Raw genomic sequence first — 15724 nt, 5'->3', positions numbered from 1 at the left:
ACCAATAGAGAAGGTGCGATTGCATGTGAAGTTATAGTATATGGGGAGGCCGGCTGCATGGCTGAGACGCTGTGCCGACATCACGGACACCTAGGCCTGGCTCATGCGCTGGTGCCATGCGCTGCTAGCCTGGAGCCGGAGCCCAGGAGCGGCGGCCAGAAAGCAGCCAAGTTGGTCTGGGGCTTCGCGCTAGTAAAGGTTGTCGCTTGAATGACTCTTGCAGCCTGCGGTCCTCTCTGTGAGCCTCAGCTGGCCATCGGCTCTGAAGACACGGCGTTGGGCCCACAAGTATTAACTGTGATGTGCCTAAAACATCTGAACACTCTTGTATTACAATACTTCTTTCTTGGTGGCTTGCATAGAGCGGGTTTTACTTAGTAAGTTTCGAGTTTCCCCATCAGTGCCACGAAACAAGCTTGCATATATAATGCTGAATAATGTGTACCCGCTAGTGTGAGTGAAAATTGTATGATTTTGGCATTTTATTTATTTATTTATACAATACCGCAGGCCCAAATGAGGGCCCAAAGCAGGAGGGGCAGAATACATAAATATTTACATATGTACCTACACATACACACGCACACATGAAAAAGAGATACAAAAGCAATGCAACATTTGTAAATATCAGAAGAAAATATCAGAATAAAACTAAAATGAAAGCGATCGACTAATAAAATTAAGAGAAGGTACACTGAAGGAAGACAACCCGACAAACATTAGAACAGTAGCACACGCATTTATTAGCACTTGCAACCACTATCGAGAGAGGAAAAAAAATACCAGAAATTGAACGAGCGACCATTGCAAAATACTGAAAACAACAGAACAAGAAGGTCAACAAAGTATCAAGCAAAATTTACGCGTAAAAAAAAAGAAAAAGGAAACAGTAAGAAGGCTTGCCGACATGGCAATACCCCTAGTATTAAAGACACATGCGTTCAATAGAATCGGTGTTTATCAATTGTGATAATGGCAGGCTGTTCCAATCTGTTACAGTGCGCGGGAAGAAGGAAAACTTAGAGGTTAGTTCGGGTATTATAAGGTGTTAAGGAATCAGCGTGAAGATGCCGTGTTCGGCGCGCTGTAAGTGGTTTAACATAAGCCTGTGGGTCGAGAGACAAACAGTTGTTTTTAAGCAAGAAAAGAAACTTCAGTCGTTGTATTTTCCTGCGTAGTTGTAGCGTTTGAATATTATGTTGATTCATTAGGCTAGTAGGAGAGTCACTCAGTCGATATTTAGAAAAAATAAACCTGACAGCTTTGCTTTCAACCATCTCTAAAGCGTTAAGGTTAATTTTCTTATAGGGATCCCACACAATGCATGGATATTCTAGTTTCGGTCGGATGAGTGAGGTGTAAGCCAGTAATCTAGTACCAGAGGGAGCGTGCTTTAGTTTGTGCCTGAGGAGACAAAGCTTCCTGAAAGACGAGTTACATACGTTAGAATTGTGGCTATTCCAGCTGAGGTCACTGGTTATTGTGATTCCAAGGTATTTATACTGACTGACTTTGGTCAGTGGTTCAGAATTGAGGTTATAGACAAACGACATTTTTTTTTGTTATGGACATGTAAACAGTCTTTTCTCTGTTCAATTCCATGCCACACCGACTGCACCAGGAAAGAATGCTTTGAAGGTCAGAGTTAAGCATTAATTGATCTTCGTGGCAAGTAACCTCGTTAAACAACACACAATCGTCAGCGAATATAACTTGAACAGGATGAGAAATTTCGTTAGTGATGTCGTTTATATATATTAGAAATAGTAAGGGTCCTAGCACGCTACCTTGAGGTACTCCAGACGCTACTGAAAGTTCGTTAGAAGAGTAATTATCAATTGAAACAAACTGCTTGAGATTAGAAAGATAGGCCGCCACCAAGTTAATAATATAGGCCGGGAGGTCTATCGACTGTAGTTTTTCTATACGTTTATTGTGAGGAACAAGGTCAAACGCTTTCTTAAAGTCTGAAAACATTACGTCAATTTGGCTTGACTTGTCAAGAGCACTTGCAAAGTTGTGAATAATTGTGGTTAATTGTGTTACAGTAGAGAAACCCTTCCGTAAACCATGCTGATGAGGGGACAGTACGTTGTTGTCACTTGGGAATTTGGTTATTTCATTAACTATAATATGTTCGATTAACTTGCAACATGATGAAGTTAATGATATCGGACGATAACTAGTTACTAGGGTTTTGTCACCTTTTTTCGGTATGGGAAAGACACGTGCAGTTAGCCGGTCTGTAGGAAGATTAGTCGAAGGTAACGAGGAACGGAAGATAACAACAAGAAAAGGGGCTATAACTTCATTATACCTGCGCCGAAAAGCGCTCGGTATGTTGTCTGGTCTTGGAAATGATTTAGCTTGCGAAACAATATCAGAGGTCGAGTTACATGACATGCGGTTAGGGTTTATAACATCATCGAAATTTGAAAAAAAAACACTCTGAAAATAATTATTGAAGTGCTCCGCAATACGTTGTTTTTCGACAATGGTATGGCCCTCGTGAACAATTTGGTCAATTGGTTTGGTTTTTGCGCTTACAAAAGCCCAAAATTTTTGGGGTGCCGTTTGAATAAAATTTGGCAATGTATGGCGAAAACACCAGCGCTTAGCTTGCCGTACTTCTTGGTTGAGATTATTTTGGATTTCTTGAATTGAAACACGTGAGGCACATCGTCGTCTCAAGCGCTTAACTTTTCTTCTATGGTGCAAGATGTTTCTCGTTATCCAGGGAGTAGCCTTGGAAGTTTTTTTAGTTTTATTAGGAATAAAGTTGCTAAGGCAGTGAGTGATAATTTCTTTAATTTTATCCCAAAGCACAGTAGCATTGTTACTGTGAAAGTAATCAAGGCATTGTTCAAGATAATCCAAGATACTTTCGTCTCTGGCACGAGAAAAATCTTTAACAGTGGTTGTTTTAATTTTTTTGGTTTTAAGCACTTCCAAAGAACAAGAAAAATATACCAGACTATGATCAGAAATTCCAGGCTCAACCGAAACAAAAAAGTTTTCTAATGAACGACTTACAAAAACGAGGTAAAGTGTGGTTGCTGACGTACCATAGGTGCGCGTTGGCTGTCTCACAACCTGTTGTAGATTGTGAGACAGAATGATGTCATGCAAGTAACCTAAGTGTGAATTTATCCCGGTGCAGAGAAACCCGTTCTCCCAATCAATATCTGGTAGGTTAAAGTCGCCTATAAGTAGTGTTTTATCGCTTGTAAATGAAACCATGTGCTCAAAAAGATCACGAAAGAATTCTGGGGGTAAATGAAGATATCAACGTCAATAGTGTTTGAGAGCCCATTTAAAGAATTGCTGTAATATAATATGTGTAAGAGACTCGGACATATAATCCTGAAGTGGTCGGGTAGTAGGCAATTTCTTTTCCTTTTTGTCTATGAATAATAATTTACTGGCTTCTGCGGCTCTCAGAGTGCCGCATATTCTGCCACAGGAACATATAAGCGAATATACTATTAGCGAACATTATAATAACGTAATATAATTGGCGACGGTACAGCATGTTAGACAACACATTACTAAAGATTACAGCAATATTATTACTAGGCTTTAGAAGTAACAATATTTTGACGGATTTCACCTTTTATCGTGCAAAAATCTTGAGTGTGGGACTTGCGAATATATGGTGAATGCTTTACCATATATTCCATATACCATATATAGTCGTAAAAGTTGAATGAACATTTATTTTGGAATGATGTAATGATGACACACGCAGCCATACGGAATTACATGGCTCCAGTGCCTACTGATGCTTTGGGCGCTGTATTAAATTGGTTTTCACCTCTTTCAGTACCAAAATACCGAGATGTTGTCTATCCCGAATTGTTCGATGGGCGAGATGAATACACAAAAGTTCTAAAAATCAACGACGAAATAACTTTAAACCTGGAGCCAAGCTCGATCCTCCATGACAATTTCTTCGTTCGGACATATCGTGATGGGTTTTCGGAGCACCGATACGTAAGAAACATTTTTTTCACCTATGGAAAGCACCAAATTCGTAGCAATGGCTCCGGTCACAAATTAAGGCTATTTTGCGAGAAGAGCAGCAACGTGTATGATGCCCACGATCCCTTGCACCACGGCAAACTGTGTTGTTCCAACGGATGCTTGCTAAATCCTTTGTGTATTTGAAAAACGTGCTATAATACTGAACTTCAAACACAGGAAATTTCAGTTTTACCATATGAATAAAGACGAATATCACATAGCTGTTTTCAAATGCACTTTCATTTCTCTTAATTTATCATTTATGTAATTCAATTATTAGGTGCAAGCAATTTTTCCTATGTCTTCCTTGATGTCATTGTTTGTGGGCTTTTTTTTCCTTCGAAAAAGAGACGTTTAGAGCTACTAAAACAGTACTCAGTAGATCCAGGCGCATCGCGAAGACGGGAGTCAATATACGCGAACATCATTCTCCTTAGCCGGGTCTCAACTGTCAAAGTTTTAGTTTACTTGTAAATGTAAATTTTTGTGGGAAAGAAACGCCCATTTTGGGAAGCCTTGCAAATAGTACATGATGGCCTGGTTGTCTGGCGTACATTGTAGGGCGCCGCCTCGTGGACGCCTCGCGCACTATAGGTTCGCTATCCTTATCAATGTCGGAGCATGCGTGCCACTGCATGTGCCTCCGTGGTGGTGGTTGTTGTGTAGCCGGCTGGCGGCAGCTCATGGTATACGAGTAAAACGTGTTATTTTATTATGTCTGACATGTCCTGTTTCACGCTACAGACCGGAAACAGCAAGGTGTCCCCGCATTACCTAACGGTAAACCTTCGGTGGGAACAATAGCAGTGACAAATATGTCTATGACTACATTCGCGACACCAGGTGTGATTACTATGTAAAAAAATCTTGCGGCGAGAAAAGTTGGTAGTTTCGCCGATCGAGCGGAACGTGACGGGATGTCAACCTGGCTTCGTTGGTTTCGCAGCCAAGCGCAACTGCTCCCCCCTGGACCTCTGGCAATAATCCACGAGCAGGTTACGCATATGCCATCGACGGACGGACAACTCGACGACACCAAGGATGGCGGCAAGAATGCACCTCGGGATTCCGTATACTTGTTATCACAGTAGAACAGCTTATAATACTATCTATGCCGATAAATGCAAAGCAAGTAATAGCCGCTCGTGGCTGATAGTCTATCTCAATGCACAAATTTCTATGAATAGACCAAGCCACCTTCCCTTAAAATAATATCCGGTAGTGTCCGCTGGTATTTGCACCGGACGCTGATGTGCGTGGTACACGCTTCTGAGCCTGCATTTGTGCGGTCATGTGCTCGTGGCGCACCGTCAGGACCATATTAACAGTGCTGAGCGCCCTGTTACCAAAAACAAGGGGGCCCGTCGCCCCCGCATTAGCCTCTCGTCATCGTTGGAACTTGACCCTTTCTAGAATTTGCTACAAGGAACACATGCCGTGCTTATACAAAGAATCTCCGGAGTGTTTATGAACACCGCCTGGGCGCCTAATTTCTCGCAGAGCACGCGGAAGGATTGTCAACCGAATTTATCTATACCAAGAGACGAAGAGACATAGACAGCATTAAGATTTGTCGGGCTAATTGGTTCATACTGAAAGAAGGACGAATGCTTTTCATAACATTCTCGAATAAACAGTCATACATATTTTCCTTTATACACAGGTCGTTCACTTTTAAACAGGTAATACATTTATATTTTTACAGGCGATATCCGCTTTTATAAGAGAAGGAAACAAATTCATATTGCACACGCCTTTTCTGCTATTAAATTGCGGAATAGATTCGCATTCTTACAAAAAGTTTCCACTTCAACACAGTGTAGTAAATTGATGTATTTCGCAGAAATTCAACCTTGAAAAGGGGCTTGTATAGGTATTTACATGTTTTCTTTTTTATTCATCCTTTAAAGAAAGGTATGTACGTTTCTACAAGCGTTTTCGTCCCTTTTGCTGGCACATTTTGTTGATGAGATCTTCAACATTGACCCTACTAAGAATCTCCATCTCCACGCTCAACAGCGACAAATCGCGGACGCGGCTGTCAGTAATCGTTGATCGAAGCCTATTCTTGATCAATTACAGCTTGCTGAATGATCGTTCACCAGTGAAATTTGTGACCATCAAGCACAAAAAAAATTCTAACAGCAACATGAACATCTGAGAATGAACTTTCAAGCTTTTCACGAATTAAAAGTTTTAGCATGTCTGCCACAGGAGAACAGCCTTCGTTGCTCGCAAATGAAGTAAACTGTTGAAGCACATCGGGAAATGTGCAAGCCAGATTGCAAGGATAAACGAAGCCCATTGCCTGCAGGTGCCTATGCGCTGGGGAAAAGCAGTTCAAATCTGTAATAACCGCACACTGCGAGCAGACATCGGTGTAAACGCTCAAGCGAGCTTTGAGAGCGTGCAGGAGTTTGTCAATCAAGACAATGGGGGTTTCACAGCGGAACTTAGCTGAAGGACCTAGTTGCTATGGCGTGCTCGTGCCTTCAGTGCTGTCGTATCGTGTCGATTGTAGTCGTTTTCTCTGAGTGCTTGCTTTGCATAAAGCATTGTCCGACGCTTCGTTCGCTAGCTTTTCGATTACATCAAACCTCTCTCTTAAGCCTAATTCATAATCACACAACCATTTGATCAGGTTTCCGGCAGCATTAAATGAACATGTTGGGCTCCGAGTGCCTTGCTGGTGGCATACTCTATCCCAAAACTCGACCATCAGCGAGGTTTGCAACCGCGTCATTGCTTTCAGCAAAGTATTTGCCTCGTGCTTCGTTTATGCTCGTTCATCATGATCTTCGGATAGTTCCACCAAGGCGGCTTTGATTTCTTTAGAACCTGCCACAAGACCCCTCGCTGCATATGCTCGCGCTGGCCACTGCATGTCTGGGACTTGCTTTGGGATTACAGCTGTCAGGCGTTTTCTTTAAGCGAGCCTCGAGTACAGCCCAGCGATGAATAGACGCAGCAAAGAAAACGTATATACGCTGTACAAGCCCGAAAAAACTAACGGCTTGCCCACAAGAATCTACAACATGCGCCCCCACCAGGGTACAAGAGCGAGCAGCGCAGGGAAGAAATTTTGCTTGCGGATCAATTTTTTTTTTTCAAATAAGCCTGCATGCTGGAGTATTTGCCAGCCAAATTGCTCGCGCTGTTGTATGACTGGATACGGCAGTCTTGGAACTTAACTCCAAGATGTTTTAAGAAGTCGAGCCTTGACTTTGCGATGTCTTCCCCTGTGTGACAGGTTATGAGTAAAAACCCGGGAAAATGTTCTTCAGGCTCATCGTTAGTGACGTAGCGAATGACCACGGTAAGTTGATCCTTGTGACGAGAATCAGGTGGGGAATCAACCGAAAGAGGGACGTGCTTGGCAGTTGCAATCTCGCAATTGATTTTTTTTTCACACTTCAGTTCCGAGAGCTTCTACAACCTCGTACACAATGGTTGAGGAGAGGTAGGATGTGTTGCTACATCCAGCGTTCCCAAAGTTCTTTATATGGGCAGCAAGCAAATGATCAAACTTGGCGATCCATTCAAGACACACAAGGAAGTTGCCATTTTGGGGAGATCCAATTAAATCATTAGATCCCCTGAGTGAAAGCCCCTGTTCTGCCAGAAACATTACAACAGCAACTACGCGCTGAAGAACATTTCTCCAGTAAGTTGCCCGTCCCGAGTAGTGCTCTTCAAGGGATAGAGTGATTCAAATTCTGAGAGAACGTCGCTTGCACAGGTCAAGCACGTATTGTCTCTGACGCTCACTTTCCTCGAGTGTCTTTAACTTCGCATATGCCTTGTTCCATCAACTGAACCCATCTGGCTCCGAAAATTGCTCCTTTCCTACCGACATTAGAGTACAAAGAAAGCAATACACGGATCCTTTGGAGGGACTGCATAGCAGTCATTCGCGCAAGACAACTTCGCCGTTGGTGCTGTGAGCATAGAACATTTCTTGCTTGATGTGGCAGTTGTAGCCCTTCGGTGTCGCGTCTGTTGGCTGAAAATACCTCTTCGAATGAGAGTAATCACTTTGCATGTTTCTAGCAATTTCACACACGTCCTAGGTTTGTGCCACCCAAAAGTTGACAGTGGCGGCGCGCAGGGGAAACCAGTCAGCGGGATCCACAGGCGTGCACGGACACTCACCAAGCAACGGCTGGTCTGTCTCGGTCGGGCTGCTCGTCCCTGGAGAAACAGGATTCATCGTAGTGTGCGATGAAGTCGGTTCTTAGAACGTCCTCGTTGAGGCTGTTGACTTTAAAGTCATTGACGAGAGTGCCTCGCTTGCGTCTGCTTCATCAGTCTCGCTGAGCGCACGGTCCGCTTGGTCACCTTCACTGGCCTCACTGGTCGACGGATTACTCACCGGGCTCTTGTCGCTGGCAGAATAGCTGGAAAGCTTAGGCATTTTTTCTGAAGTGTCGCTATAGTACTTTTTTTTTCGCTGTTGCCAAATGGCGGTTTTGAGCGCCAGAGAGGTCCTTTCTTCTTTGCATGGTGCAGTCACAGAGCCTGAAAGCCGAGTTTGCGAAGCTATAAATAAGTTATGCCAAGTAGGTCTTTATAGAATGGCTTTTTATTAAGCGTAGCAATGAAGAATAATCTCAAAAGAAATGTATGAGTTACACTACGGTAATTTAACAAGAGAATGAAAAACTGCCAAGGAATGCTGATATTGGCGTTAAAATCGCCAATGCGAGTTCATCGCATGGTCCTGGTTTCTGCGGCTTCCTGTCTACCAACTACTCGCTCGACATGGTCCGGATCTGTGTACAATATGAAGGAAGTGCCCAGAATAAGACGATACAAAGAGAATTCAGATTCTAATAAGGTCTCTAGGTCTCATGCTGCTCTCATTAAGATGCGCCCTCACGCGTCCTCACTCAAGTTAATTACAGCGACGCTTGCTCAGTCCAATGAAACAAGACCGACAGTCTAAAGGCGGCAAAAATAGAGCAGAATATGTCGAAGCTTAAGCGAAACCTGCCGCTGTGAATAAGGTAGCTAGAAAAGCTCGTACTTATTAATTACATCTGATGTTTATGCATAAAACTAATGATGACGGACGCAACACAATAGCAAACGCGCGCACTCATTCATTGAGTAAATATATATTCGTAATAAATGTATTCAAATGCTAATCCACCACTGAATATTATTTTAATGTTCCCAAGGGTTTTGCAGGGAAGGGGGTTGTACCTCCATCTTCACGAAATAACAAAAATAGAAGCTCTGCAACTGTCACAGCAAATGTGCACACTACTTTTAAGCTACCTTAAGAGGAAGCTTTAGCTCGGGTGCTCCTATCTAAATACATGTAAACGGAAAGTTCGTTTTTCTCGGCAACCACGGTGCTAAACCTGACGAAGGTTGTTGCATTTAAAAGAGAAACCTAAAATCTAGTGACTGTTGGATTAGAATTTTTGATTTATGTTGTCAGTTTGTTTAATAAATGACAAAAATCGCAAATTTTCAAAAAAAAAAGAAAAACGAGACTATCGAGTTTATAGCTTCGTATATTAGCAATGAAAAATTATATCACAATTCTGCGAATTGCATCTCATAGTGCATCAAAAGTGGACAAAATATATATGCTACAGATGAATTAAAAGAATTTTAGTAATGTGTAAATAGAGCTTTTGCAAAACACTTGTACACCAATGTAACAAATTCATGTAATATATAAATTGACACATATGATTTGCCCGATTTGAATGATATAATGGATGCCGTTTACAGAACTGAAAAATTTTAAAACAAAATTAAGTCCTTAATCGAAATTACGCTTCCAACAATAACTAGAATTTAACTTTGTTTTTCAATTGCAACACATTTCATTAAAATCGGCCAGGGGTTATTTCAGGCAATCGTATTTGCGTTTTACATGTATTTGAATAGACCGCGTCGGAGTTGGGCCCGAGCTAAAGCTTCCTCTTAAAGCGCCCGTGTCAATTACTGGACATAAAATATAATGCATGCGCTTAGAGTTGTTTCCAATACCCATAACAGATGTAATTTTTGAACCGCTTACCTTTACGGCCAGCAGAGGATCCGATTGTCCTGTAGTAACTAGAGAACGATGAGTACAAAGAACAGGGAAAAGTTAAGAACATGAAGGTTTTACTTCTCGCGCAGACACACGAGATTTAGTCGCTAGAAGCTGAGCCTTCTGTAACGTTTGGCGTGTTGCTATTTTATTCTCCTGTGTTGCTACTAGAGGTGTGCGCCGAGACGTCGGCTCAGGGCTGACGACTGTTTTCGCTGCGCCGCCACCACCGATGTTTCTTGTCGGCGAGATCGGCGCGCCATTTAAACAAATATAAACATTTCTTTTTTAAGTCAATCCAGCTTCGTTCGACATGTTGTGTTGCCTTGTTTAATTCTTTTGCCTGTCTCAAGCACAGAATCATGTCGAGCAGGGGAGAAATGAAGCAGCACAATACAAACAAAAGTAACCCTGCTCTCGACGCGTCTGCGGATGCGTGTCGTTACGAGTCAGCGCAACGTGGTATTCTGAAACTTCTCCTTGATAAACCGTATTATGGCGCAGCGAGAAGAAACAGCGACCTCGGCACGTCGGAATCACGGCTTGAGGGTCGTGGGCACTGTAGTTGCGGGTAGAATCGGCGATGTGTCTGATAGCGGCGTCAGCGCGAGAGCAGAAACTTGTAGCAAGATAGAAATTTCTGGCCCCGACGTGTTTAAAATTCCTGTTGAACCCGCCATGGTTGCTCAGTGACTATGGTGTTGGGCTGCTGAGCACGAGGTCGCGGGATCGAATCCCGGCCATGGCGGCCGCATTTCGATGGGGGCGAAATGCGAAAACACCCTTGTACTTAGATTTAGGTGCACGTTAAAGAGCCCCAGGTGGTCGAAATTTCCGGAGTCCTCTATTACTGCGTGCCTCATAATCAGAAAGTGGTTTTGGCACGTAGAACCCCATAATTTTTTTTAAGATTCCGGTTAGACGTTTTCGCATTATTCTGGCCGTTGCATTCGAAGGAGTTTTTGTAGAGTTTTGCATGTAAAAAAATATTTTTGCATGTGTACTGGAGGGTGCTGTCTCTTTGTAGCATTCATATAAAAAAATTGAATGCAACTGACACCGATAGCTGCAATGAACTATAGAACAGTTTCGACGTGCAGGTTACCAAAGACCTGTATTTTTTCCCCGGAAATCATTGTGCTTCAAAGCAATGCCTGCATTTCTACTAATCCGCACTTCGTTCATTCAACATGGCGATGACGAGTTAACAAATAGAGCAAATTTGTTTTCATGTGCATCATAACATGACTCAGCTGAAAAAGAAAGTTTTCCCCTGCTGCAGAAAAAAAGTATTTTGATTCTTTTTTCTTCAGGGAAAAGGGCGTTATAAGGGAAGTTACATAACCAAAGGGTGATTAATATTCAGAACAAGTGATTTCACTTATTGTCCAGTCGGGAAGGTGCATTATAACATCTGTTGATTGGTTGACAGCTTAAGAGCTGAACCCAGCAAACGTTGGTCATAGAAGAGATCTGTTTGTTTTGTTTTTACGTAAAGCATATTGTAGCAATCTTGTTCAGAACAAGTGTAAGCAACGTTAACATATCTACAGAGTGTCACGGGCGTCGGTGCTGGCTTAGCAGTTCTGGACGAATTCACTGACTCTTTGTTCAATGGAAAAATTTCTTACATAAACTGAAGCATTGCAAAAAAGAAAACGATTACTACTACGATGCAACAGCAAGGCTTTGGATATTCGTGAAGAAAGGAAAATGTAAACACACTCTACATAGATGCTTTTAGATATGTGCCCTTTGTTTAAACATATCGCCTGAACACTGACAAAATATTTTGTATTTATCTCACTTTGAACGCCTCTATATTTGGTCCTCTCAGCCCGTAGTATGAAACGGCCTGAATTTCAACCAGTTTTGCAAAGAAGGGTGCAGCGAAATGGCTTTTTATATTTGTGGTTTCGGTTGTCACGCCGCCAGCGTGAACCGCCGCCAGCGTGAACCGCCGCCAGCGAAAAATGGCCGTTCGCCACCGTCGCCGACTAGAAACGACCACCACGCCGCCGCCAATCGAAACTGACATCGCGTACAACTCTAGTGGCTACGGACAGTGCAAGAGCTGGACCCATTGCGCTGCTGTTTCTTTTGCCGCCGTATTCAAGAACGAGCCTTAAACTTAAACCTGACGAAAATTTCACTTGTGATAGTATACTAAAAGTATAAGTTCGGGATGAGTTTCAGAAACTGCAATTAATGCGCACTTACGAAAGTGCCACTTCTCTGGTTAAGCGACGCGCATGGGGACGAGGCTAACAAAGTTTTCCTTCTTCTTTTTTTAGATAAAGCACTTATTAAAAGATCGTAACATTAACCTAAAGCTCTGCGTAAATGCTTACGGAATTTACAGGGTAACGTTGCGCAATAAGCTAAATAAATATTGGAAACGATTGTCGGCTTATCGTTTTTCGTCTGGCCACAACTAGCGCCCGTCAAACTGCTCTGTGGAAATTTCGCCATCTACACTTGTTTGTTGGTTGTGCCCTTCGTGTGTGGCTGGGGCTCAAGAAAACGCGTGTACTTTTTATTTGCAATGATTAGTGAGCGCTTTCTTGTTAATTACGCCTGGTTATGAATGACTTCGTTGTGTTAGTTATATTGATGTGTGCGCGTTCGGGTGCCTCGCATGCCGTCAAATCAGGACGTCGGAAAATTCTGGTCACCCTCAATTACGTATGAAACCCTGTGCTACAGTTTTCTTAATCGGTACAAGTTCTAAAAATAAGTTGTTATTTTCAGTACGACGTCGAAAGGTTGCACAAAAATTTCTATCATGACGAAAGGCGCCTTGCTGCAGTGATTATTTCCGACGAAGACGGGACAATCAATGTGGTAAGAACATAAGTTGCCTTTCTAGCGCGAATTGAAACGGTTATAAAAGAGCCGTATTATGACCACACATAGCACAAGACCGAGATGTGTGCAAAATCACAATAATTGTATGGTGCAATTGATTATTATGGAAAGAAAATAAATTGTCACACCCGTTGCTAGTTTAGAGTATTACGAAATGCCGATAAGTTCAGCATGCCTGACTCAATGTTGATTCGGATAGACATAGCACCACGGCTGTAATTATTGACACGCGTACTCGCTTATCCTTTTTTTTTTTTCGGTCAGCGCTCTTTCACGTGCTAGCAACTGCTAAAGTTATCGCTCGGCGCAAGGTGCGCTTGCATGTATCAGAAAGTTCTTGATTGGTGTCGCCGATTCTATCAACTGATAATGTTGTTGCCGAGCCCTGTGCAACCGTATTGCATGCTCGACGCGAATAATGTCAGGAGTTCTGAGCAATCGACCACGCTGTATTATTCGACGAGTCGTATAAATAGCTCTAAACCTGGAAATGACGACCTACGAGCGTACTCGCCACTATCGTTCGTGCCGAGGGCCGAATGTGTTGCGGGGGACACAGGTGAGCCCGATCGACCATTTTGTTAGTTTTGCGACTTGCTTTGGGCCATTGTGGTTATTTTACGCCACTGCAACGCGCGGTTATTGTCCCATCGCGACAAAACCGCACATTCAGAGTGTAAACTGAGCGGTAACCGGCAGTGTTCGAAACAGCGAACGTTCCTCTTGCATTTTTCCGGTCCTCTGATCCGGACTGAACCGCGGACGCCTGCCATATGAAGGATGCTCTAAATCTACCGCCATGGTCGTGTGCGGTGGTGGCCTACACCCCCACTGCTAGTATTCGTTGATGTGGAACATGCTCAAAAATGAAATGCGCAAGACAGTGTGTGGAAGGTCAGCCGGTGCCGCAGCTCAATGAAGAGCGCATCGCAGGATTAGTGCGACTGTTTTACATTCGGTTCCCGCTGGCTGCGAGTTGCTTTCCCCGCGTTTGTGTCTGTTCTCTATTAGGAATGTGAAGCTTATGGCCTTAAACACCATTCATAATACTCCATACATTTCCATTAAAGATTGCGAACTTGCCCTTTTCTTAAATTCTCCGCCCGCGGGCTTCATGGGGATTCGTGTAAAAAACCAAGCCGCTCAGTTGCCCTGATTATTATACCTCATGAGCGGGTAACGCTCGCAGCTACGCTCAATTAGGGGAAGCTTTAGCTCGGAACAAACTGCTATGTCGCCATCAAAATTCGTGTAAAACGCACAAATGCTCTTGAGACAACTGCTGAATCGATTTCAATAAAGTTTGCTCAATGGGAGAGAAATGAGCTATGTTACAGTGACTCTAGCAAGCAGCCTTGTTATGTAGTGTCTGCCATTAAAAGAAATTCCCGAAATTGGCAAGTGCAAGAAAATTGAGATACGAAGTTCACAAATCCGTAGATCTGTGCCTACGAAAAATAGATATCGCGGTTCTGTTAACTGCACCGGTTGAAGCATCTAAATTGCTAAATTTGATATTAGGTTTGCAGCTTCCGTAAAATGGTTAACATGTTTAAGAGAGATTTACAAAGGTCCTACTCACAAATTAGTTGTATATTTAAAAGCTATGTAGAACACATCGAATTTGTCCGGTTTAGATTTATTATGAGGCGAAGCTTATAGAAGTGTAATTCCATTTATTGCTGAAATAAAGAGGTTTAAATATGATAGCTTTGTTTACTGAAATCCCTCATTTTTGAAGACTTTGTTCCAAGCAAGCAAATGGCTTCAATAATAAAAAAAAAACGTGCTTCTTGCAGCCACTGTTCTTACTTTTCAATTAGCATTTAACTGCTCCTTTAGATACAAGACACTTCTTCACTATCGGTGCAGTTGCTGCGGAGATAAACGACTTCTGTGTTACCATGTATTTAGATAGTGCAGAACCCGAGCTAAATCTTCCTCTTAAGAATAGCGGCGTGCGACGCAGATTGTACGGGAGCCCCTTGGGAAAGGGATGACTCTAAGGAAGCAGGCAGAGCACAATATTCCACCTACACGGTGATGCGAATGCGACACCTGTAACGCAACTAGTCTTTAGGCGAGCATGCTTGCTGACATAGAGGATAGACACCGTCCAAGACCAATAGGTACCGCAGTCTGGCGCATCTTATTAGACGGAAAGCTCGAAAACGTAGGTTTTCCTTCCTAGAGCGACAGTGTTCCGAACACGTAGGCAGTAATATCAAACTATGAATACAAACAACTTTATAAAGAATAATTTTTTGCGTGAAACTGAGCTAGAACGTTATAATTCTACCAGCACAAGGCGAAGATAAGGCAAAATGGCGACAATAACGATAAATCACGAGATAATTTTATGTTAGGTACAAAAGAAAGAAAACGGGGAAGAAAATGGCATGGCTAAATTGAGACTGTTACGTTTAATTTCTTTAAGTAATTGCCTTTCCAGTTTTGGTTGAATTTTTCGATTTGATTAATTTTACTCAGCGAAACATTTTCTTGTTTGATTCCGTACAACCTTTACTCACTTCAGTTTAAGTTATTCTAGATATACTTCCTTATTTCCTATACCTGTGCTTCCCAATTTTTGATACTACTGCTACTACTTCTACTACTACTACTATGCTGCTACTAAAACGCAGTAATAGTATAGTGTCGATGGCACGTCGCTGTTCTGCATTTTTATAAATGTTACCTTGAGTATTGTGTTGCATATGAACCGGAGATATAGGCCAGAAATTCTGCGTTAGTATACTTATCAGAGTATTGTTGAACAAG

The 15724-nt window shown here is 42.6% G+C and overlaps 1 protein-coding gene across 5 annotated transcripts in view; it reads left to right on the top strand.

Annotated features, from left to right (window-relative positions):
• Positions 1 to 15724, top strand: part of LOC126543110 (A disintegrin and metalloproteinase with thrombospondin motifs like) — an 88029-nt gene that overhangs the window by 36662 nt on the left and 35643 nt on the right. For 2 of the 5 annotated variants that reach the window (XM_055062241.2, XM_055062239.2), the window contains exon 2: positions 12827 to 12919. Coding sequence is in view for 2 of the 5 variants with exons in the window: in XM_055062237.2 (XP_054918212.1) it covers positions 12659 to 12760; positions 12827 to 12919 (195 nt within the window). In the remaining 3 variants the exon portion in view is untranslated. Of the gene's footprint in view, positions 1 to 12605; positions 12761 to 12826; positions 12920 to 13443; positions 13503 to 15724 lie in introns of those variants that run through there. The other 3 variants (XM_055062237.2, XM_055062238.2, XM_055062240.2) reach the window with 3 other exon arrangements.

The sequence above is a fragment of the Dermacentor andersoni genome, chromosome 10, assembly GCF_023375885.2.
Source record: "Dermacentor andersoni chromosome 10, qqDerAnde1_hic_scaffold, whole genome shotgun sequence".
Classification (NCBI taxonomy): domain Eukaryota; kingdom Metazoa; phylum Arthropoda; class Arachnida; order Ixodida; family Ixodidae; genus Dermacentor; species Dermacentor andersoni.
The sequence above is the reverse complement of the archived record's forward strand: the minus strand, read 5'-3'. Positions and strand labels throughout refer to the sequence as shown.